We start from the raw sequence: 23,164 nt of genomic DNA on the forward strand, positions 1-23,164 counted from the left end.
CTTATATAACTGACTGTTAAATTAATAATTGTTTAATCAAGAAACCTTGAGTTTAAGAGTTTATTTTAATAATTGTCACTGTGAACCCCTGTGTTACTCCCCTACAGCTCACATTGACCCCTCTTGAGATGAGCCTGGCTGCTCAGCCACACTACCAACCTGTGTAGTACATACTTATACCAAACGTTGGGTTACCTATTGCCAGAAGGACAAGGTTGCTGTAGTCTCCCAAAGGGTACTGCACCCAATCTTGCCTAACACTTGCATTTCTGCACTGGTAGAAGTGCCTGAAACACTTTAACTGGTGACATTTTGTCTAATTTTCCAGGAAATGTAGCTGGGAGGCAGCTTTAGTTGAAATGTTCATTGAGGCTTACCTTTTGCTAATTTTTACTGCCGTTAAATCCTCAGTCTTAGGTATTTATCTGGGCATTAATACTGTGTTAATTACTTAGGAGGTCTAAATGTATAGTGTGTGTTTTGGGCCTAGGGATTGTGAATTTACTTTTCCTTCGGGTGAAATTGATTTTCCCTTTTTAGACCAGCACCCTGCCATATGTTTTAGGTGCTGTCCACTATGCATAGGGCCTTTCACATCTAATAGGTGGCCTTTTACATCGAATAGGTGTGGGATGTGTCTTTAGGGCACTGCACTTAGTTGTGCAGGTTAGTAGGTGCTTATTTACTTGTTTAGTTGTATAGTATTCTGGTTCTCCCCACTCCCATGTTATTTTATTAATTCATTAGTTTTGTCGTTTATGGCGCCTTTCACCATAATTATGGTCCCAAAGCGCTTTTGGTTAAATGCCCTCAGAAGGACCAGAGTCTAACCCTGTGGGAGCATTGGGAGCTGCTATTATGTGTATGCATTTCAGCCATGAAAGTTAAGTGAGAGTGGTCAAGACCCTGCTAGTCACCCATGTCTTAATGGAGTATGTATGGGCGCAGCAGGGGTATACTATAGCCTAAACGGGTTGATGGTTGTGTTTAAGGAAATCGTTATGTGGGAAGCTACTGTCTGCATTTTTTGTCGTTAAAAGTAGCTTCATTCTTATGGCACAGGTGATGTGCAAAAGTGTTTGTGTTATATGTGAGTGCAGGGTGTGTGCAAAAGTGTTTGTGTTATATGTGAGTGCAGGGTGTGTGGAGTGAGACCGTGTTTTCCGCTAAGTTGCGAAGTGCAGTGTTCGAGAGTAGGCAATTGGTTAGCTGTACAAGCAATGTCTGCTTCCTGGGTTCCAGCTATGTACAAGGAGCAGTGCTACATTTCACAGGGGATCTAAGTGTTAGATGAATGCATAATACTCCCACCTCTGGGAGGTTCTTAGAGTGAGATTGACATCCCTAGTTCCTTCAAGTTGCAAAAAACAATCATGATTCAATGCAGCGGCATGAATCACCCTCCTGTGCTTAGTTACATGCAGTGCCAACCACGAGTGAGGGGTCCGAGGTGCCTGATTGTCATCCTACTGGGTGATCAGTGATTTTCCCAAGGTGCATTTTAAGTGTGATTCACTGCCACCCTCCAAGCCCATATGAGTGCAATACCTGGCCCTCAGTCTGGATTCATTCCAGGGGCCAGTTGCTGGAGCGACTACATGAGTTCTCCATGTGTGATTGCCATCCTGCAACGAAAGTTTGGGTGTCAGAGCGAAGCGGATGAAAGGAAAGGGGCTAGTAGCTGACAGAAGGGAAGGTGGAGGGAGTGTACAGGTGGCAGAGGGGGAGAGGGGACTACAGGATAAAATGTGAGTGTGAGGGGTGGGGAGAGTGGCATGGTGAGGCTGGGGAGGGGGGGTCAGGCAGTCGGGTGAGGGTGGAGCGGTACAGCCAGGTTTTGAGGGCTTTCCTGAAGGTCAGGTGATCCTCTGAGACCGAGTGCGGGGGACGGGAGTTCCAGAAAGGGGGTGTGAGGACAGAGAAACATGCACCTCCTAATCTGGAGAACTTGGAAGGAGGGACTACCAGGAGGTCTGTGAAGCCTGATCTGAGGATTCCGTTGGGGCAGTAGCGAGTGAGCATGTTTTGGAGGAATTCCGGGCTTTCTTCTGAATTGCTCGGTGGGTAATGCACATGGCTTTGAAGGCGGCCAGTAGATTGATTGGCAGCCAGTGGAGTGTCCTGAGTGCAGGGAAGATGTGTCACCTGGCTGAGAGTGAGGAGGAGCCTTGCTGCAGAGTTTTGAATCCATTGGAGCTTTCTCAGTTTATATGTGGGTGCGCCTAGATAGAGGGAGTTAAAATGGTCTAGGCGCGAGAGGATGATGGCGGAAACTCTGTGGGTAGGAGAGATGAAAAAATGTGCTTGAGAATGTGGAAGTGGAAGGTGCATGATCTGGAGACTGCATTGATGTGGTGCAAGAGGGGCAAGTCTGAGCTAAAAGTGCATCCTAGATTTTTGACTGAGGGGGATGCAGTGGGCGCTGATCCTAATGAGTGTGGCCATGGGATGGGTTTGGGAAGGAGAGCTATTTTGCCACAGATTAGGATTTCGGTTTTTCTGGGGTTAAGGAGCAAGTGATTGATCTCTGGATGACAAACAACCATGTCTGATAGGCAGTATGCCAGGTCTGGGTGGGGGTGAGGAGGGGAGTTAAGAATCTTCTTGGTGGTAGCATAGTTGTAACAGGTGAGATCGTCGGAACAGATGAGCTTGGGGAGGGGCAAAAGGTAGAGTTTCAGAAGGAGAGGGATGCTCCCTGATGGACTGGGTGGGGACAGAGGAGAAAGGATGGATAGAGACGATTTGGGAGCAATCGGAGAGGAAAGAGGAGATCCATCTGAGGTCGGAGTCCCTTATGCCTAGGTCAAAGAGTCTGTCTGTGAGGCTGCAGTGGTTAATTGTGTTGAATGCTTCTGAGAGGTCAAGGAGGATGAGAGCAGTGCAGCCCTCAGTCTGCTGTTCTTTTCAGGTAGTCCCAGATGGAGACCATCGAGGATTCAGTTCCATGGAGGGGCCTGAAACCAGACTGGACAGGGTCCTGAAGGTTGTGGGCCTCGGTGTAGAGGCTGAGCTGGGAGTATCCCATGCAATATGGTCATTTGGATATTACACGCTTGTTGGAGATGGGGCTTTTTTTAATAGTGATTTGACATGAGAGGTTTTGTATGCTGGTGGGAAGATGCCTGCAGTTAGAGAGTGGTTGATTATGGATCTGGCGGGGTGCCTGTGCAGGTGGAGGAGAGTGTTTTTGAGCAGGACAGAGGTCTCCTGGGGAACCTGAGAGGCGGCTATGGGAAATTAGCCTTGAGAACTTGTGATGGGAGATTGCAGAGAAGGAGCTGAAGAAGGTGCAAGTTGGGAGCAGCAGAAGATGGGCTGTCGGTATAGGGGAGAAAGGGGTTGGTAGTTTAGCATGGATGGTGAGGTTCCTTTCAATGACTATGTTAAAGTAATGATCAGAAAGAGTGTTGTACAGTGCCTGACAGGCAGGGTGGGGGGTGGAGAGGATGCGCAAAGAGGGGCTCTTGAACTCAGCGATGATATTGTGGAGTTCTTTGCATGGGTTGTTTTCATTGACAATGCGGGAGGTGGAGAAGGCATGTTTGGATTTTCTGATTTCGAATCTGTAGGCTCTCGTCTGTCTGGACTGAGTGGCTTTGTTTTAGGCGGAAGGGTTGTTCCACCAGTGTTGTTCCAGGCAATGGTTGAGGGTTTTGAGGTGAGGGCTGAACCACCAGGGGTAAGAACATGTGCGTTGGGACAGATTTTTGTGGCAAGGGGGACCGAGCATCTGAGAACCATTGGTCGAAAAGGTCTGGGGAGGGGGGTTCCTCCCTGTAGGGGGATATTGGGAAGGGAGGAGGGTTACGTGGATGAGATTAGGGCAGATAGTTACCTTATTCCAGAGCAGGATCTTGGGGGAGGCAGCGGGGGGGGGGGAGGAGGCAGTGAGGGAAAGGGGGTACAGGAGTCAGGGCTGAGAAGAGGATGATGGTTATCAGTCCAGATCAGGGGGCAGGTGAGGGGTTGGACGAGCTGAATACTACATCTAAGGCTTGACCTGCAATGTGTTTAGGGCTTGATATGAGTTTGGTCAGATTGGTGGCTTCCATGTTAATGAGATGACTGGTCATGGGTCTGGAGGGGGTGTCGAACCAGATGTTTAGATCACCAACAGTGAGAGTCTGGTGAGAGAGCAGTATGGCTGATAGTCACTCGGGGAGTCTGCGAAGGGTTGCGTTATAGCCCAGGGTCTGTACATGAGGAGGAAGCTGACGGAGAAAGGAGGAGAGGATTGGAATTTAACTAGCATGGATTTGCAGTTGTCATTGCAGGGTTGATTTTCGACCTGTAAGGGTGAGAGGTGGCACAGGGCTCACATAGTATAGACATTTGTGTAGGGAGAATCCTTGTATAGGCATTGCTGTTTTTAGACGTATACTTGGCATTTTTTTAATCCTGTGTATTCATGTTTAAGTTCTTACTTGAACTGGTAGTGTTATAGGTGTGACTTTATCAAACTATGTATTTTCAGTATATCAGTGTGGTGTGTTTTATGGATTTATGTGTATACTCATTGTACCTCTTGGGACTACCTACTACCCTAACCTGAGATTTAAGCCTTGTGGCTCTGCCTACTCACGTGTTAGAGATTGGGCTTCCCTTTCTTGTCAGATGTATTAGAATTTCCCCTAGGGTTAGTTGTTGTGGCATCCTCAACAGAGGGTGGTACAGAAATGACCTTAAAACAAGGATGTTGAAGGGACTGAATGAGCCCCCCGTTTATCCAGGATTTGGACTGGAGCCACCCCCGATTCCCGCTAGTGATAAAGAGCTACACTATTCACACTGGCAGGGACTGTCCAATCATGGACAGCCTCTGGTCACCACATCTGCCCAGCAGCAGATACATTTTGGCTTGTATGCAGCCCAGCCCCCACATCCGGCCACAAACGTCGCCGCTTTCTGGGAAATCTGAGACTTTTACCTGCGATATATGGCAAATCCAAACCCGAAAGGGCAGGTGTTGGGGAGAATTCTCACAAATGTGCTAATTCCCTTCCAGTTTAGAGTCCCCAGCATTTTTTGCTGGCCTTAAGGACTTTTAATTTTTAACCTAGAGAGAGAGGGAGACCGTTTTCCCCACTTGTGTATTTTTGTGTGATTTGGTCTGTTTCTTTTGACTTTGGAGTCTGACAAACTCCATAGGCATCATCTTTACATTGTCACACTGCACCTTCAGTGCAGTGACACAGGGAAGCCTCTTTCCCCAAGGTTTAAATACCTTCTCTTGGTGAACTGTTTCCAAGAGCAGTGAAATGAAATAGACCCAGCACACACTATCGTACAATAGGGTGCTGGAGGGGTTACTTAGTATCCCCTTTGTCTATTTTCTCATGTAATATTTTTTATGTTACCCTTTCTACAATTAATGGCTGGTGGCAGTGGTTTACTTTTCCCTACGATTGTGTTTTTACCGCGGACTGCGATTGCAGCTGCAGTAAGACACCCATGGTTTCACCATTTCTTGTAGGAAAAGTCCTTCTTGAGATTTAGAGGTTTGTTCCCTTTGTTTGTTTTCTTTGGCGGGTTTCACTGGTGAAGCCCGCCTCTGGCTCCAGCGTGTCTGGCAATGGTTATCATCTGATTGGAGATACTAAGAGTGTGTTTTGAAGTATATTTGAAAGTGTTACATGTTTTGCTGCCTTCTAAGGAAGGCTTATTTAACTGAATGTTAAATAAATTAATAATTGTTTTATCAAGAAACCTTGTGTAAAAGTGTTTTTGAATAACTGTCGTTGTGAAACTGTTACAACCTTACAGCTCACATTGGCCACTCTTGAGATAAGCCTGGCTGCTCAGTCACTCTACCACATGTGTAGTACATCATGTGTAGTACATGGTTATACCAAAGGTTGGGTTAACTATTGGCAAAAGGACAAGGCTGGTGCAGTCTCCCACAGGGTACTGCATACAGTCTTGCCTAAAAGCAGGAAATAGGCAAAGGCACAAAATGGCCAAAGGACAGGTGAAAGTCTTGTGGCAATGCGATTTTAAAGTATATTGTCCTCTAAATGGCCTTATGGGGTAAAATGCAAAAGGGCACGATTCAAAAACACAATAGAAAAATATCTGCCGCCACCAGCCCATTCTGGACACTTGTTTGTAACACCAAAGTTGCAAAAGAAAAGGTTATAGGGATACAGTGTCCTAACCGCCCTTCATGATCAGGTGATGTTAAAATGATTCCACTAAGGGAGAAGGGGGTCTCAGTACTCGGTCTTGGTGAATTGTCAGTCTCCCGATTTGAAAAAATAAATAAAATTAAAAGTGAGCAAAAGCAAGGGAAGTAAAGCTGAGGGCTTTATTTGGCTTCAAAAAGTCAGATCAGTTTGCAGACAGTAGTATAAAGATAGGGCGCCCCATTGATGTCTATCGGGAGAGCAGCCAAAAAAGAGATCTTTCCTCACCACCAGCATGTTATGTTTTTTTTATATTTGTATAGGGCCTACTCCCATTGTTATGGCTTTAACACGCTGTGGGGTTGAAGGCACTTCGGAGGACTAGTCTTTGCAAACATGAAAATAAAAAGAGCATTACATTGCATGAAAATAGTAGTGAAGGTAGGTGACTGATCATTCAGCTACAACGAAAGAGGACCAGTTTAAAGCATTATAATAATTTTGCAGACTATTTAGTTCAGGCGCAGAGTTGACTGCTATGGCCACACTAAGTCCTTGCCAGCAGCAGTCTTCCTGCATTATATGTCCTGAAACTGGGGAATGCCACTGATCACACATTCACCCAGGGGCAGGCCTACGTCAGCCCTCAATTCACACAATTGGGCAGCACACAAAGGTTTTGGTGGCCAGCTAATCGGGCTGACCCTAAACACTTCCACACATACTGGCCAATCTACACTGGATGTAGATTGGGAAGTCTGGATGGCTTTAACCCAGTTTACACTCAAACCAAGGGTGCCTTTTGGGGCTCCCCATATATAAAAGGATCACCCAAAACCAAATGGATGCTAACGGTCTTCCTAAAATGCATAATTATCCCAATGGCTATTAGATGGGTGCATTGGGCTACTAATGAGGTAAAAGGACCACACACATGGCAAAGCCAAAACTCAATCACAGCTACTCCAATTTACAGCTTCTAAGGGTAGCACATCAGGAAAGGGTTGAAGTTGCAGGGGGACTTCATTTGAAGCCCTCTGGCTGATGGGGGGGAAAAAAAAAAATTACAGAGGCATCTACAACAAGTTTAGAGGTCCTAGAAAGGTAGACACCCAGAACCCCAAAAATGAAGTTCTGCCTGAACACACTCCCCAGGCTTTAATAGGTTGGCATGAGCTGTGGATCGGGTAAAGGAACTTCGCCTGTGGTACTCTCCTATCAGCGGAGCACCTCGGGGCTCTTCGGTTTTGTTTTTCCTTGCTTTCTTCTTTTAAGCTTTGCAGTGCTGAATGCTACAGAGGTGCCCAGGAGTGGGGGCGAATTGGGACATCCACCCAGAGCCAGGAACTGTCTTTTTCAGCCTCTGCTTCAGGGATGCTTTCCTCTCAGCCTGATGAGATGGCAGGGTCAGTAAGAGTCTACTGTAACCCAGAAGTGACAATATTGTAAGACCGAGTGAAATAAGTCTTTGGGCCTGACACCACAGGCCTGGACACTATCATGGGCCACCATCTTGGGGGACAGGATGGTGTCCCAAATTAATTTAAAATGGTGCTCTTTGTTCACGTTACCCTTTTTCACCAGAGAACACAAGGTAAATGGGTACCGAGATGGAGATGGGTAACACTTTCAACAAAGCATATTTGCAGATTTACCCATCTGACATTTAGACCAAATATATTATTAATGTATTTATAGTAACCTCATGTTTAAACTGTGGTCTCCTTAAATAGCATGTTAACTTTATCAGTGTTCCTTTTGAAAGACTGCGTGCAGTTCAGTAAGTTCATCCACACTGTACCGATTTGTTTGGTATACGGTCCACCGCCATGTGAAGGTGAACAGCATATCATTTTTCTGTTTGACACTTGTATCTACAGTGTAATTCCTTCTTTTTTGCTCAGGTCAACAATTAACTATCCTCTACCTGGAAAATGAGAGGCTTTAATGTGTGTTTTTTCACTTGATGGCAGGAGCTGAGCTGAAAATCGGGCAGTATCTGAATTGCCTGTTAGAAGAAGTGAAGGACAACGGAAGGATTGTCTGCCTCTCTGTCAATCATTCGGATATCATGGCGTCCATAGCAACGAAAGAGCAGAAGTGGACCCTGCAGAGTCTGTTACCAGGGCTGGTGGTGAAAGGTCAAGTTCAGAAAGTAAGGGCTCCACTGTGTGTGCTTCACTACTTACCCTATCTGCTCACGACACCTGCATTCTGCCGATATGCTCTTGAGTAGGAATGTTTAAGTGCACAAATGCAATAATTTTCAGTGGTGATGCCCATTTGGTTGCAGTTTGTTTCGGACTGTGGCTGTACTGTACTTGGATATGGACCTTACATTTTCATGCTGCATGGTCCTCAGCCTCAACAAAACGCCATTCGTTGCCTGAAGGGTTCTTCAAACTACTTCATGCACCCCGAAGTGCCCTTAAACACCATGCCTTTCTTGATATGTTGTTTTGACTTTAATAATGAAAATCAATCAGTCATTCCGCAAGGTGCGCGAAATGTGGGTGCACCTAAGGAGTCACTTTAACTGAGCATTTGCCACAAGCAGCAGGTGGGCAAGACTGGTGGTTAGAATGTGCAAAATTGCCATTGGAGGATACGATAAACATCCTTCTAGCAAATTGATATTTCAAGTATTACTTGGCAAAAGTTTAGCCAAGCATTTCACTTATTTCCCCTCTTAAATGACATTACTAAGCTGCTTTACTGCACTCTGCAGATGTCTTTCAGTTCGTAGACCTTCTCAAGGCCTGTTTTACCTTTTTTTTATTTAGGTTGGCCCTGATGGCATAACTGTCTCGTTCCTCTCATCGTTTACGGGAACTGTGGACTTTCTGCATCTTGATCCGAAGAGGTCAGACGGATATCAGATAGAGCAAATGGTGAGTGATGATGAATGCCTCAATCTAGTTTTTAATGTGATCAGTTAATTCTCTATGGCTCTTCTTTAAATGCTTGAATGTGGCGTGGCTGGTTTAATCTTGGATCACACCTTTAAGTTGCTAAGTCTGTGAAGAAGCAATTAATTAAAATGTTACAGGTCTCCTGAAAGGACTTTGTATACTACAGGATCTTCACCACGTTAAGTTGCACACTTTTCATAAAGCAGAATGGCTACCATTTCTAAGCCCTCTTCGTGCATCCAAGCTCAAGGTGCAGATCATCCTTTTTTTGGGGCTCTGAGGGATAGATGTTTTAACAGTCCTCCTGCGAGAAGCCCTGAATTTGCTTTTTGACTGGCTTACCACTCCTTTTTCCATGAGTAATAAACGACTGACTCTTGGAGAATGGAACTCTGGTTTGCCCCCTGAGTGAGAGACCCTTGGCCTCTCAGGGTTATGGTGGTGCAACGGCAACCTGTTCCCATTGCAATGTAATCTGACAGCGGTTGGTTTGTGGCATGAAATGATTTTTGGCTTTCAGCTTGCTGAAGCCTGAGGGATGTCATACAGGGCGCACCTGTGTTGGAAAACGTGTATGTGGTCTCCAACTAAACTTTTCCCACTTTGTGTCATTGTAAACCAATGAAGCTATAAATGGTTATATTGGCCAGACTACTATGAGACACAAATGTGTCAGAAACAGACGGCAAACTACTTAGGCAATGCCATTTAGAGGCTGGAAGTGTCCGAACTAATGGTATCCATGTACAAGTTGCTGCACGACGAATTTCCATCTCCTTAGTAGTTAATTATATTTTTTCGAGGTCGTCTGACTCACAAGTGCGGTCAGGCCCAAGTCCTTTTTGAAACAAATATATTTTTTGGCTAGAATTGCAACTTGGAGCTTTGCCTTGAAAAAGACCTGTGGAGGTCGAAACACGTGTTGGCATATAACTCTGACTCTTGAACATGGACATTATTAAATTATGAAAGATAACGTTGCGAATTTTATTAGTGACTTTCTTGAGGGTTTTGCTTCATTTACTAATCTTAATTTCATCATTGCAAGCTCTCTACTTTGTGGTGCTAGCAGCGCATTTATTTGGTGAAACAACTACTGTTTTTTAAATTTTTTTATTTTTATAAATGGTTATAGCCACTGCCTTCGAAACAAGTAGGACAGCATCCCACCTGGACACAATTGTGTGTTGCCATGGTAACATTTTAGTTTCTAGGGCATAGGAGCTTTTGGAAGCACCTGATTTTGACCTCGAGGTGATTTGGTCACACTAAAAGTGTGTTGTGGAGTAGCCTGCATTTTTATTGCAATAGTAGCCAACGTACCAATGTGGTAGTTTTCTTGTATTGGTTCTATCTCCAGCAGTGTCGTCTGCATAGTTTTAAAATAAGCTCCAGTTATCCAGCACTATGCAGAGACACCTTAAATATAAGTATAAAAACAGAGGTGATAAAATGAGACGACCCATCTGGTTGCTTCACAAGAGCAGTTGCCTACATTTTCCAAGGCCTATTGAAGCTGCTGGTGGTCCAGGAGGTCGAATGCTGCACTTAGGTCCAAATTAACCAATATGCCAGTTTTACTCCTGTCCATTATACTCGGCATCTGAGTCTGTAGATCCAGTAATGCAGTCTTGGTGCTGTGTGCAGTCCTAAAACCAGATTGTTGTGTATGTAAGATGTCGTTGGCTTCCACATATCTTTGGAGGTGTGCTGTATAGCAGCTTTATCCAGCACTTTTAACAAATGGTTACAATTTTTTATTGGCTGAAGATTACTGGGATCTCTTTGATCAAGGCAATGTTTTTTTTTTTTTTTTACCAGTGGTGTAATAGTTAGTCTTAATGATTTCGGGCACATTCCCGTCTCTAAGACGTGTTCACCATTCTGGCAAATAGGGGTGCAAATATCTCCTTGTTATCAAGTATCATCTTGGAGGGTAGGCGATTTTCTGCACACAGTGTTGGTCTCATAGATGTTATAATTTCTTCCATATCTCTCACTGTGATGGGATTGAACTTAAAATGTTCCTGGTTGTTTTGTGGGAGCATGGGCCTACTTTGGTCTGTTAGATTTTGGGTTTTGGCCTGTGATGTTGGTATAGCCTCCCTTGCTTTTTGTATTTTACTGGAGAAAGCTTCCTGTCCCTTTATGCAGTCCTCTTGAGGGTTCAAACGGTGGGGTCCGGGCTTTGGGATTATCTACTGATTTGAGAATCTCAAACAGCTTTCTTGTGGAGTTGGCCGCACCTGAGGTTTGGCTGTTCTAGAAATCTTTTTTTTGCCTCTGCAATACTTTTAAAAATAATTTCTGTCTGTTCTTCCATTTATCTCGATTATCTTTTGTAGGGTTTTTCAATCAACTATGTACCATTTCCCTTTTTTCTTTTTTCAGCTGTCTCAAATCGGTGTTAAACCATATTTGATGGCCTCTATTGGCTCTAACTACGCTGTTTAATGGGTGCTATTGTATCTCTTAGTTTCTGAGTTTGTGAGTTGAAGATTTTTACAATATTTTCATGTGCATCTTTATCAGTGGTGTTCAAAAAGATTTCCTCTATTCACTGACCTAGGTGTACTGAGGTAATGTTCTTAAAATGTCTGCCCGGGGACTCTTTATGCTGATTATTCCTCTTTGGCTGTGGTTCAGGCATTGTTACTGTGAAATTTATTTTGGAATGGTCAGTCCATATACATAGCGTGGTGAGGCCCATTTTAGTCTCAAGATTGTGAGTAACAACCCAATCAAGTTGATTGCCTTGCGTTGTTGTAGATTCTGAATTGATGACCTTAAAATCAATGTGGTTCAGCTCTTTTTCCAGGAGAATAGCTTCCTTGTCCTTGGCATTACCTTGCCACCTATTAAAGCCTCCTATTAGTAGCATTGGCGTGCTAGGATTTTTTAAAATGTGATGCTGTTGAATGATTCCGTCATTGAAATACGATATCAATAATGGTGGCCTGTAAATAACTGTTGATGCAGCTATTGCCAGTAGGTGTGTGTTTTAAGTGGATGACTTTGCAGCCCTTGCATACTGTGGAGGATGGAAACATGTGAATAGAGTTTGACTATAACCACCACACCTCCCCTCTTGTCCTTGTTCCCTATTCTTATAGAAGATAGCGTAGCCTTCCGGCACTGCTTTTTTTGATTGTGGGTCGCTTGGCTCATGAAGCAAAGTTTCAGATAAGCATAACATGGCAATTTTGTCATCGACAATAAGGTCATGGATGCTTTGGGCATGTTTATTCATTGAGTGAGTGTTTAATAAACCTATTGTTGGCTCTTTTTTGATGTTTGTTGTTTTGTTTGCGCGTTCAATAGTGGTGGTTCTGGGCTTTCTCGTTCTCTTTATTTTCCCTTTTGCACCCGTGTCCTCGCTGCGAACGTGGGCTGGGTTCTGTTCTCCCATATGGTCAGTTAATATTGAATCATCCTGTGTCTTTTCCCTTTTTATTTCTACGTGATTTTGTCAACATACATCTGTACTGTTGCGAGTTGCTGATGTTTTTGAATGTCCAACAGTAATGGTAAAATGCTCCTACGCCCCATCCTTACCTCCACCTAAAGCTTATGGCATCGATGTCGGCGAGGACCAGTGAAGACCAGCTTGGCTATTGAAGCGCCAGTGCTGAAGTGCCTGACGTTTGTTATAATAGCCAGCCAGGTGTTCTCCGAGATTAAGTCCCTGGAGTGTGGACCTAGCAGTCAAGCTGCCTAGATTGATCTTCAGCTATTGTAATCATGTACGTTTTGACGTCGGACAGTAGCGAGTTCCCATACTCAAATCAATACAGACATGAGATGACCAATCAGGTTTGCTAGAAGATTGCACAGTTAAATAACACACAGTTTAAAAAAATTCAGTATGTGTGCAAAATTATACCTGTGGTAGGTAGAGAGCGCTTTTCACAATCCAAGTTTACAATGTACTGTTTGGCTATCGTTGCAGCTTGTTACAGCTCTCACTAAGGTTTACCTGCTTCAGAAAGCGCGGTGTGTTGCCTAGGTAATGAGAATAAGCCCTTCTGTGGGCATGAGTTCATGGTGCTTTAAGAAGATGCTTTATAATTTGAGGGCTGGCTAGGCTGAATGTGTTGTAAATGGGAAGCACTGTGCATTTCCCAGATTGTTTTCTGGGAAACCATGTAGACAGGACTCTGGTTCTTTTGTCCTTGTACTCTGTCGTCTTGTCTACTGGAATCCCTTCCTGGACTGTTCCTAGTCTCCCCAACCTACACAAAAGATGTCATTGGTGGGACTGCTTGTTCCATCTTGGGACAGTTTCCTGCCCTTTGCTCTGCTTTCTCTGTGAACCCTTCCTTGACCAAGCATCTTGACAGTCTTCCTGATCTGGCTATCTAGTTGCTTCTTACTGTTTGAGCTCTGTTTTGGGCCTTCCTGTGTCTCCTCCTGCTATTAGCCACATCCTGGAACTGTTCTCTTGCTGGCCGGCTGCTCGCTCCTGCCCCCTGGGCAGCCCTATTAACAAGGGGGGTCCTGGGAGTCCCTCTGCCAGACATTAGTCCTGGTTACGAGAGACTTACCCAGAGTCTTTAGCTCACTTTCTTTCACACAGAAGAAATATCCCAAACATATCAGTCTTTGTCCTGCCCTGGAGGAGCTGTGCCTCTCTAAGAATAGTGAGCAAGGGGTCCACCTCTGGATTCCCCTAGTGACTTGGGTGAGACCCTGGCAGAGGGACTCCCAGGACCCCCTTGTTAATTTGTATATTTAAGTAACTTTGGGTTTCACCCTAAGTTACTAGGGGAATCCAGACGTGGACCCCTTGCTCACTATTCTTAGAGAGGCACAGATCCACCCTACTGATGAGGTCCAACCAGACCGAAACACGTGTCTGGGGTTTCTGTTGGTTCTCTTGTTCAGAGGAGAATTGCCTAGCATTTCGGTGCTGGACTGCCCCAGGGCAGGACAAAGACTGATATGTTTGGGATATTTCTTCTCTGTGAAAGATGGTGAGCTAAAGACTCTGGGTAAGTCTCTCGTAACCAGGACTAATGTCTGGCAGAGGGACTCCCAGGACCCCCTTGTTAATACCCTGGGCTGCCCTGCAATCTTGGTTGGGTGTTTGTTATCCTGGTGCTGTCCTCATTACTGATGATTCTTCTACCGTTAGGTGGTCATCCCCATTATATGGCTTGTTGCTCATTTTAGCCAACTGGCTACTTGCGGACTGTTAATAGATATTCTTTTCCCTGCCTTCCCTCCATAGACGGTGAAACAACCCCATTTCCTGACCTTTTGAAGGCAAGCAACGCCTTTTTGCTTAGCTTGCCTTTCCAATCTCATCCATTTTGGGGGAGCTGATCCCTCCCTATGCTATCAGTGCAGGAAAACGGTGTTCTCCATTGCAAAATTCTGTCTGTTTTACAGTGCTCTCTTCAGCTTAGTGAGGTGCAGTTGGTGTACTCTGTATCCCTTTTTGTTTTTGGTAATTTTGTGATGATGATGTTTGGGGCTTGAATGAGGCATTTACGAAATCCAATTGTTGACTTCTTTGAATAGCGTTTGATTATAGGACCCTAAATAGCCATGGCAGGTGTTTGGTAAGATTTTGTAGAGTCAAACTGGTGTGGGACTTTACAAGACTTATCTCTTGGTATTGGGTAACTCGCCTTTTAGTATAGGTCTGTACTACAAATGTTGGTAGAGGGACTGAGCAGCCAGGCTTATCTTAAGAGGGGTAATGTTAGCTGTAGAGCTATACAATGCAATTAGTAAATACAGATATCTAGGTAAACACTTACACACACTTAGTTATAGTATACATATTTACATATACAAAAAGATAATTAGACAATCTTTAAAAAGCAGCCACTAATAGGAACATTAATCCCAAAGTTAGGATTCAATTCAACAAGAGTAATTAAGTAGGTGAGTAATAGTTTCATATGCTAAACCTATCCCAGCACACTGAGTGACGTCATTTGAGGTCAGTATTGGCACTTATTTGTGATCACCATTACAATATTGAGTTTCAAGGAGGGAACAGTTAGTTAGATCAGAACATACTTTGTAAGTAGTAAAACAGTTAGATTCTCCTAGAGGGATGTAGGCAGTCTTTTATCCCAGCAATAATGACGTTCAACAAATTAAAACCTATAAGGGAACAAGCACTGCCAAAGGCAATAGGTTCAGAAAGATGCCTCTAGGGACCCAGGACAGCCAAAATCAATGGGCAAGTTCAAAGTTCTGATACTCTCTTATTAGAAATGTTGTATAATTGTCAGTAGCTCAGTAGAAAATCACAGAAGCTCAAGAGGAGCCACCTTGAAGCACAATTTGGGAGGCCAGTGCCGGTGAATTGAAGTCAACTCAAAAGGGTTTAAAATAGTACTCCCCAAGCTAGGAAACACCACAGTTGGCAAGGTAGATGTACCCCAAGCCCCACAGTACCTGTGACTTGAAGATTTGGTTCCAGCTGGATGCCTTCCTGTTGTAGTGTAGCAGATCCTTGTTCCTGGTCCTTGTTCGTGGTGACGAAAGGGAGGACGTCTGGCTGGCTCCTGCAGCAGCACTTGAGAGTGACTCGGCAGCAATGGATTCTCCAGGATTCAGTGACCTTTTGTGGTTTTGGCACCTTTTTCTCAGTGCCAAAGAAAAGCTCTGGTTGGAAGTTACTTGATCCGTCTGTCCTGGACTCAGATGGGGGACTCTGTTAGGCTCACCTGGCTCCCACAGGGGCGTCTATCGGACCCGGACAGCTGCGATCTCCTCCAACGTGAAGCGTAGTGCAGAGATGACAGACTGGATTGGACCGCCTAATCTTGTCTGCTTGACCCATAGAAATATTCTCCTGCAAGTGGAGAAAGGGATTCAGCCACCCGTGGATTTTGGTAATGGCACCCCACTGTTCTCCCCACTAATCACCACCGATATTCACTTTCTGTAAGCTCACCTTAGGTTTGTAAATGATGAGCTCTCCATCCTACGTGGAATGCAGGGGCGCGTAGATACCAGTTACTTCACTGTTTTGAAGGTGTTGGAAGCGTTCCGGATGAATATTGACTCCGAGGTTCCAGGCGAGAACCCGTAAGTATAAAGTTCAAAGAGTTCAATATGTCCGATGTTCACTCTTGTACATTCCTTTCTTGTGTTGCAGCTGGGTCCAAGCGAAGATTGTCTTGTGGCAGCTGATGGTGTTGAGGTAAGAGTCTGTATTACCCAACACTGTCCGGCAAAAGATGCGTGTGTTTAAATTGCTGGTTTCTGTCTCTTTACAGGTGCGGCGTAAGAAGTTGCGGTTTGTTACAGAATAATGCCTCCGGTTGTTTATCAGGTAAGTCTATGGTGGAGAGGTTGTATTTGTTGGCTCTCTCGGCTCACCTTATTCTTTTGTCCCCAAGATGGTGGAATTCGGCGGAGAAAATGATGGAGGCTGCGCCGGATCGAAAAATGCTGTGAGGACTGGTGATTATGGTGCGGCGCTGCAGCTGGCGATGTGACACGTGTAGAATAATGTCCTTTTCAAGTTCGAAGACGTGATGGATCCGGAATTCAGGTAAGGATTGAAATATCTGTTTTCTAACCTTTCCTCCTTCTTTCTTCTATTGCTAGGAGCTCTGGATTCGAGACGGGTGTGGCTGAAGATTGGATGCTGACTGCAGGCACGGTGAGCGTTACGCTGCTGGATGCAGAATAACAGGAAGCATGTGCTGCTGTTCGGGCGTGGTTTAAATAGCCTCCAAAGTAGTTCCAGGTAAGAAGTCCTTAGAACCACACCCGAGTAAAAAATAGTCCCTGTAGAAAAATAGTCCCATCCAGGCCTCACGTTGGCTTGGATTAATTTGCAGCATGGTCTGCATGAGGTAAGTAAAGTCTATGAGCCTGGCGCCCATGGCGCCAGGACTGATTTCTATTATGAGCCTGGTGCCTAAGGCACCAGGACTGAACCCAGACAGCACCCAGCCGGGGTTGCTGGGGTTTTATTAAATACCTGGATGTTAGGCCTGAGGAACGCCTATGTGAACAACTAGGCTGGAATGTGCTCCGCTAGCTATGTTTTATTAGGGTGATGAGGTGTTCATGGGGGTCGTATTTGTAAGTGAACAGCCAGACCGACTTATCGGGGGTATAGCTGTGTTCTAGTTGAGTGATGGATGTATAGTAGAGAGTAAGCGTAGTGGTGTGGTATGGTGGTTATCTGTAGAGGCGTCTGATACAAGGTACGTGGACAGGACGGTGGGGGACATACATAGCGACATGAATAAATACCCTCCACTCTGCCCGTGCCCTCCACTCCATTCATTCCATCCGTTACATCCCCTCTATCTGTTCCATATCTCTTTATTTGCGCCATCCACTCTATCCGTTCCATTCCATCCACAATAGTCTTCGGTGTGTTGGATGTGGGGTGGAAGCGAGTTCCATAGAGTGGGGGCCAAGGCTGAGAACGAGGATCCTCCTATCCTGACCGAGTTGGTGGGTGGGATCACTAAAAGGAGGGCAGAGCTTGATTTTAGGGTGCAAGGTGGGAGGTAGCGTTTTAGCTTGACTTGCAGGTATAGAGGGCCGGTCTTGTGCACTGCATGGTGGGTGATGCTCAGGGTTTTTAAGGTGGCCCTTCGTCCAACTGGGAGCCAGTGGAATGTTCTGAGAGCTGGAGAGGTGTGGTCTCTCGGGCCCAGTGCTAGTAGCATTTTGGCGGCAGCGTTTTGTGCTCTTTGCAATTTAATGAGGTGGTATGCCCGGACTCTGAGATAAAGGGAGTTGGTGTAGTCCAGTTTCGACATTACAATAGACAGCAAGTCTGTTAGTAAAGGAGAGGTAGGGAAAAATGTGTAAGAATTTTGAGGTGGTAATGACAAGACTTGGATACGTTGTTGATTTGACGAGAGAGGGTTAGGTCAGAGTCTAGAGTGCATCCAAGTTTTGTTTTTTTACAGTGGCAGAGGTGGTTGGCCCATGGATGTGGGCCAAGGTAAAGGGCGGGGGAGAAGCTTGGTGTTGCCGCACACCATGATCTCGGTTTTAGTGGGGTTTAGGAGGGGGTGGTTTTTAGTCCTCCAACGGTCGATGTCAGCGAGGCAGGCTGCGAGGTCGGGCTGATGGTTGGAGTCTGAGTTTCAGGATGATTTGAGTATCATCGGCATAGTTTTAGAACAGGATATTGTGTGGGCAGATGATTCTAGGGAGGGTGGACATATAGAGGTTGAACAGGAGGGCTGATAGGCATGCTCCTTGTGGTACTCCAGCATTGACTGGTCGAGCGGCCGAGGCAAAGGTGGAGAGGAGGGTTATGTTTCCTGTTGTTGAGGAAGGAGGCTATCCATTTGAGAGCGGTTCCACAGATTCCTAGGGAGTGGAGGTGGTCAAGTAGGATGGAGTAGTTAATTGCGTTGAAGGCGGCAGATAGGTCTAGGAGGATTAGTGCAGCACATCCTGCAGAGTTGGTGGTAATTTTAAGATCGTCCCAGATTGAGGCCAGAGTGGTTTTGGTTCCTTGACGTGGTCTGAAGCCTGATTGTGCAGGGTCAATGAGGTTGTTGGATTTCACAAAGGTGTTTAGTTGGGTGTATGCAGTTTCATCAATGAGTTTTGCAAGGAATCTGGTGTTCGAGATGGGGGCAGTAGTTTTTGGGGTCAAGGGGGTTGAGGGAATAATTTTTTTAGAAGAGGCTTGATGAGCAATTTTGAAGTCGTCGGGGAAGATTCCAGAGCTGAGGGAGTCGTTTAGGATGGCTTTTGCGTACTTTCCTGCGCAGGTGGATGACAATATTTATTTGAGGAGTCAGGGGGTGGGGGGGATTGGGGGGGGGGGGTGGTGGGTGGGCGCCAGATTCTTTCCGAGCAGAGAAAAGGTCGAGAAATGAGTCTCTCGAGATTGATTTGATGGAGTCGAAAGCGGGTGGGGTTGAAGTTGCCGTGGTCGATCGGATAGATTTTGTGGTGGTGAGAGGAGGGCCAGTTTGTTAAGAGAAGTTGTTCTGTCGAGCACGGTGTGGGAGAGGGAGAGAGGGGGAGAGGGTAAGGGGTAAGGGGTAAGGGAGAGGGGGAGGGGTATATTTGATTGTTGTAGTGGGCTTTTTTTGGCTTTTCGGATTTCAGCTTTATAGTAGCGCTGGTGCAAGGCGAAGGTGGATCTAATCAGGGTGGTTGTTCTTTTTTGCCATTTGCGTCCCAGGGATTTATTTAGTTGTTTCGCAATCTTTAGTTCAGGAGTAAACCATCTGGGATAAGATGTGAGAGGAGGAGCGGCAAGAGTGGGTGAGCGGGATTAGTGAGTTATTGAGCCATGAGCCGAAGGAGTCGATGGTTAAGGTTTCATCACGTGGGATGGTTGTTGGGGGTCTGTAGCGGGTTCTGGGTGGTGAATGTTGCGGACTGGTTGATGGAGGTTGGGAAGAGTAGGCGGGCGGAGGATGGGATGGGCGGTGGGAGGACTGAGTTGGACGGGTGTGTGGGGAGGGGTTTGGGACTGAGGATTCATGTGTGAATCTCATGGGGCTAGGGATGCCGGGTGTGCTAGTCGAGGGAGAGGGGTTGGAGGGAGGGGTAGAAGGTTGGTGATGGTGAGTGGTGAGAGATTGAGGGGATGGGTTTAGGTAGGAGGGGTGAGGAGTAGAGGGAGATAGAAGGGGACCAGGTTAGTTTTTAAGCAAGTTCCATTCATTCACAGCCCTAGGCTGTCAATCACCCAGCAGGACAGCCAGCCGGCCAATCGGAACTGGTTTCACTCAGGCACACCTAGAGACAAAGGACAGGGACGTTTCGGGAGTCTCCCTCAGTTCCTGTCTTTCCAGACACACTGGAGCCTGGATGGGCTTCAGGGCTGTAGGCTGCACAAAGGATTCAAACCCAATTCAAACAGAGTAAAAGCCCAGAAAGGACTAACTGACAAAAAATGGCAAAAAATGAAGACCGACTCCATTTTGGGGAAAATGGTCACCCGTGGGTGCTGCACTGCATCTTAGAAATCAGCCTGCAGATACATGGCAGAAAGATAGTGAAAAGGAAACCACTGCCACCAGCCATTCCAGTTAGTTAGTTTAACAGAATGTTACATGAGAATTGGGATAAGGAGTTACTATGTCCGGCCCCCCCACCCCCAGTACCGACACCTGATCTGTTCCCAACTAGCCGCACCCCCCCCGTGCCACCCAGCACTCCACATAGGGTGATGTGTGCTGGCCCCACAAAATAGAAGGTAAGTAAGGCAAAAAATCATCTTACTATTCTTGGAAACAGTAGTTTACCCAAGAAAATGTATTTAAACATCAGTGGCACTCCACAAAAGGTGCTGTCACCCCATGCAAAAAGCAGACTCCATTAAACAGTGAGACACACAAAATCCTAGTCAGAAAAAACACATGAGGGAGTGAGCCCTGAGTCCAGCCAAAGAGCCGGGGGTCTCTAAGGTTAAAGGGAATTGGCACAGAAATGAAATTTCTCCCTAACAGCGGGCAATTTGATAGTTATAACACTTAAATTAGACTAGGACTAACTATGTGGATAGTTTTGGAGCCCTAGAAAATTTGGTTTCCATATCGATTTAATTTACCATACCCCCTTTCCAAAATGGCATCAGTTTTCGCATGATGTATGTGCGAGAAAGAACTTGGCATGCGTTGAGCTACAACATTATGGCAGATTAGATATACTTTCGCGTGGCTATAAAAAACAGTTTGCAGTTATTACGTCATGGGTTTTAGTACCTACACATGAAAGGTAGAAGCTATGAGGGCAGTATTGTTATTTATATGTTGTGAACAAGCGGCGAGCTAGCCGCGAAACGTGCAACGCTGCTGAATTTTCGGGTGATTAGAATGCCACACTCTGATGGCTTTTTATTTGCTGTGATGTTGATCTGAAGAACTAATAAAGGAAGTCTTGTCTAAACTGATGTATGTCCTGGTTGCACATGGAAACCACGCCTGAGGGTGCAACTTATAAACTGGAGTAAAAACCTGAAGAATATATATATTCTGAGGCTTGTGGATCTCTTAGAATCACATGCTTTGCATAAGCTGACATCTAGTGCAAGTTGCAGAGTATTGCACATGAAGTTTAAGTTTGTCGACGGGGCCGGCTGTAATACTATCCCTAGTGTGACGTACCCTGTACCATGATCCCCTCGCGCATCGAGGTCCCTCAGATTATTTTTTTTCTGCCATTGTTGCAAGTTGTTCTTTTGCAGAGTGCGTAGCTTGAGCTACTTTGTGAGTTGAAGCTCATCCAAACCTCTTCTGTCGTTTGCGTTTTGACGTGCTAATTCGACAGCTGTTTCCTTTGAACATCCTGACGGCTGATCCTGGTTTCAGAAACTGACATTCTGTTCCGACAACGGGCTTCGGCCTAACCAGTAGTGAGAGTTGGGAGGACTGATCTTTCTTTGTTAGAGAATGTATACCCTCATTTCCTGCCCCTACTACATTTGTCCTGCTGCCTTTGTGTCCACCTTCCACTATGGAGCGCACCCCTTTTAAATTCTGTCCCAAGTGCAACAGAAAATTCCTGTGGGCTGACATTTGCAACCACTGCCTACCACATGACAAGCTCGAATCCCGTTGTGCGTCATCCTACTAGTACCAACAGCATGGGTTTTGCCACGGGAAAGGATGAGGCAAAGCTGCAGCCTCTAGGGGCACAGCCTCCACTCCCTACAAATGGTGTGCCAATCCACGTTCCTTCCCATGCATCCCAAGTCGGCGGTCGCATAACGCTCTTTGCCCAGCAGAGGGAGGGAATAACGTCAGAACGCTGGGTCCTCGATACTATGGCCAAAGGATACTCCGTGGAGTTCCTTGAAACACCTTGCCACCGACCAGTGCATGTAGGACGAAGGTCCTCCGAACAGCACCAGATCCTCCAGGAAGAGATGCCAATCCTATTACAGAAAGGAGCCATCGAGCTGGTGCCCTTCATGGAACATAATCAAGATATTTATTCAATGTACTTCCTTGTTCCAAGGAAAGATCTAACAATGTGCCCAGTGCTGGACCTGCACCCTGCAAGCACGTATATCGAACCTCAAAAATGCAGGATAACCACGCTGCAGGAGGTTATCCCACTATTGAAAATAGGGGATTACATGGCAACATGTTGCCAGCGCACAAAAAAAACTTCAGATTCAAATTGACCGAACACCAGCCACTGCTCTTTCAATATGTGGAAGAGATTTGTGATCTGGTGCATGTCACAAACACTAAACCCAACAGAATGTTCCCCAGCTAACATTTTACATTACATGCTTTACCTACTAGACTCCGGCCTAGTATTCAACTCCATCAAAGTGCATCTCGCGGCCCCGTCAGCTTACAACACTTCATAAAATAAAGTGTCCTAGTGGAAAGTTCTTGTCATTAAATCATTCATGGAAGGGGTAAAGAGGCTATAGCCCCAATTTCCAACCCTTCTCCGGGTTAGGATCTTAATGTTGTGCTCTCCAAGCTCATAGGTCCACTCTTTGAGCCTATGCACAAGGCCAGCCTAAAACTTCTGCCTTCGAAAACTGCATTCCTAAGAGTCATCACCTCTATACGACCAGTCGGTGAGCTACAGGCTTTGTCCGTACCAGACCCTTTCTTCATACTACACAAGGACAACGTTTATTTGTATGGCGCACCCAACCCAGGGGTATTTGGGCGCCTTTGCACAATACAATAAAACTTTCATCTTGGTTACAATATTTACAAACAATGGTGGGCTGCATACAGTTGAATATAATGACAGGTTACATGACAGTGTAGATACAAATAATAGATGATACAGATAATACACAAGTGTCTATACAAATTTATAAGTGAGCACGGGTAACTAGTGGTCAGCCAAGCAGGCTGGGTAGAATACCGGTACAGGGATAATACTAGTCTATGAGTATATAGGGCTAGGTCTGAACGTGGGTATCAATGTTGACGAGCCATTTTATGGTGTTGCGCCTGAACGTGTCAAAAGGTTGGTCGGCTCGCAGTGAAGGGGGTATGCATGCTTGGGCTGCCATGACAGAACGCATCCTAGGTTCTCGCCTAAGTTCATTTCAAAGCTCCATGTTAATCAATACTTAGAACTTCCATCCTTCTTTCAAAATCCATCTAACTCAGCAAAAAAATGTCCTCATACACTTGATGTACGGAGGTCAGTCTTGTACTATGTGAACAAAACTAAATCTCT

General features: G+C 45.6%; 1 protein-coding gene across 1 annotated transcript in view; it reads left to right on the top strand.

Moving 5' to 3' along the window:
* The window catches only part of PDCD11 (programmed cell death 11), a 1,291,633-nt gene that overhangs the window by 132,565 nt on the left and 1,135,904 nt on the right, over nucleotides 1-23,164 (top strand). The window contains exons 7-8 of the mRNA XM_069611704.1: nucleotides 8,099-8,280; nucleotides 8,909-9,016. Of these exons, the coding sequence (XP_069467805.1) occupies nucleotides 8,099-8,280; nucleotides 8,909-9,016 (290 nt within the window). The remainder of the gene's footprint in view (nucleotides 1-8,098; nucleotides 8,281-8,908; nucleotides 9,017-23,164) is intronic.

The sequence above is a fragment of the Ambystoma mexicanum genome, chromosome 8 (genome assembly GCF_040938575.1).
Source record: "Ambystoma mexicanum isolate Mex_15411 chromosome 8, UKY_AmexF1_1, whole genome shotgun sequence".
Classification (NCBI taxonomy): domain Eukaryota; kingdom Metazoa; phylum Chordata; class Amphibia; order Caudata; family Ambystomatidae; genus Ambystoma; species Ambystoma mexicanum.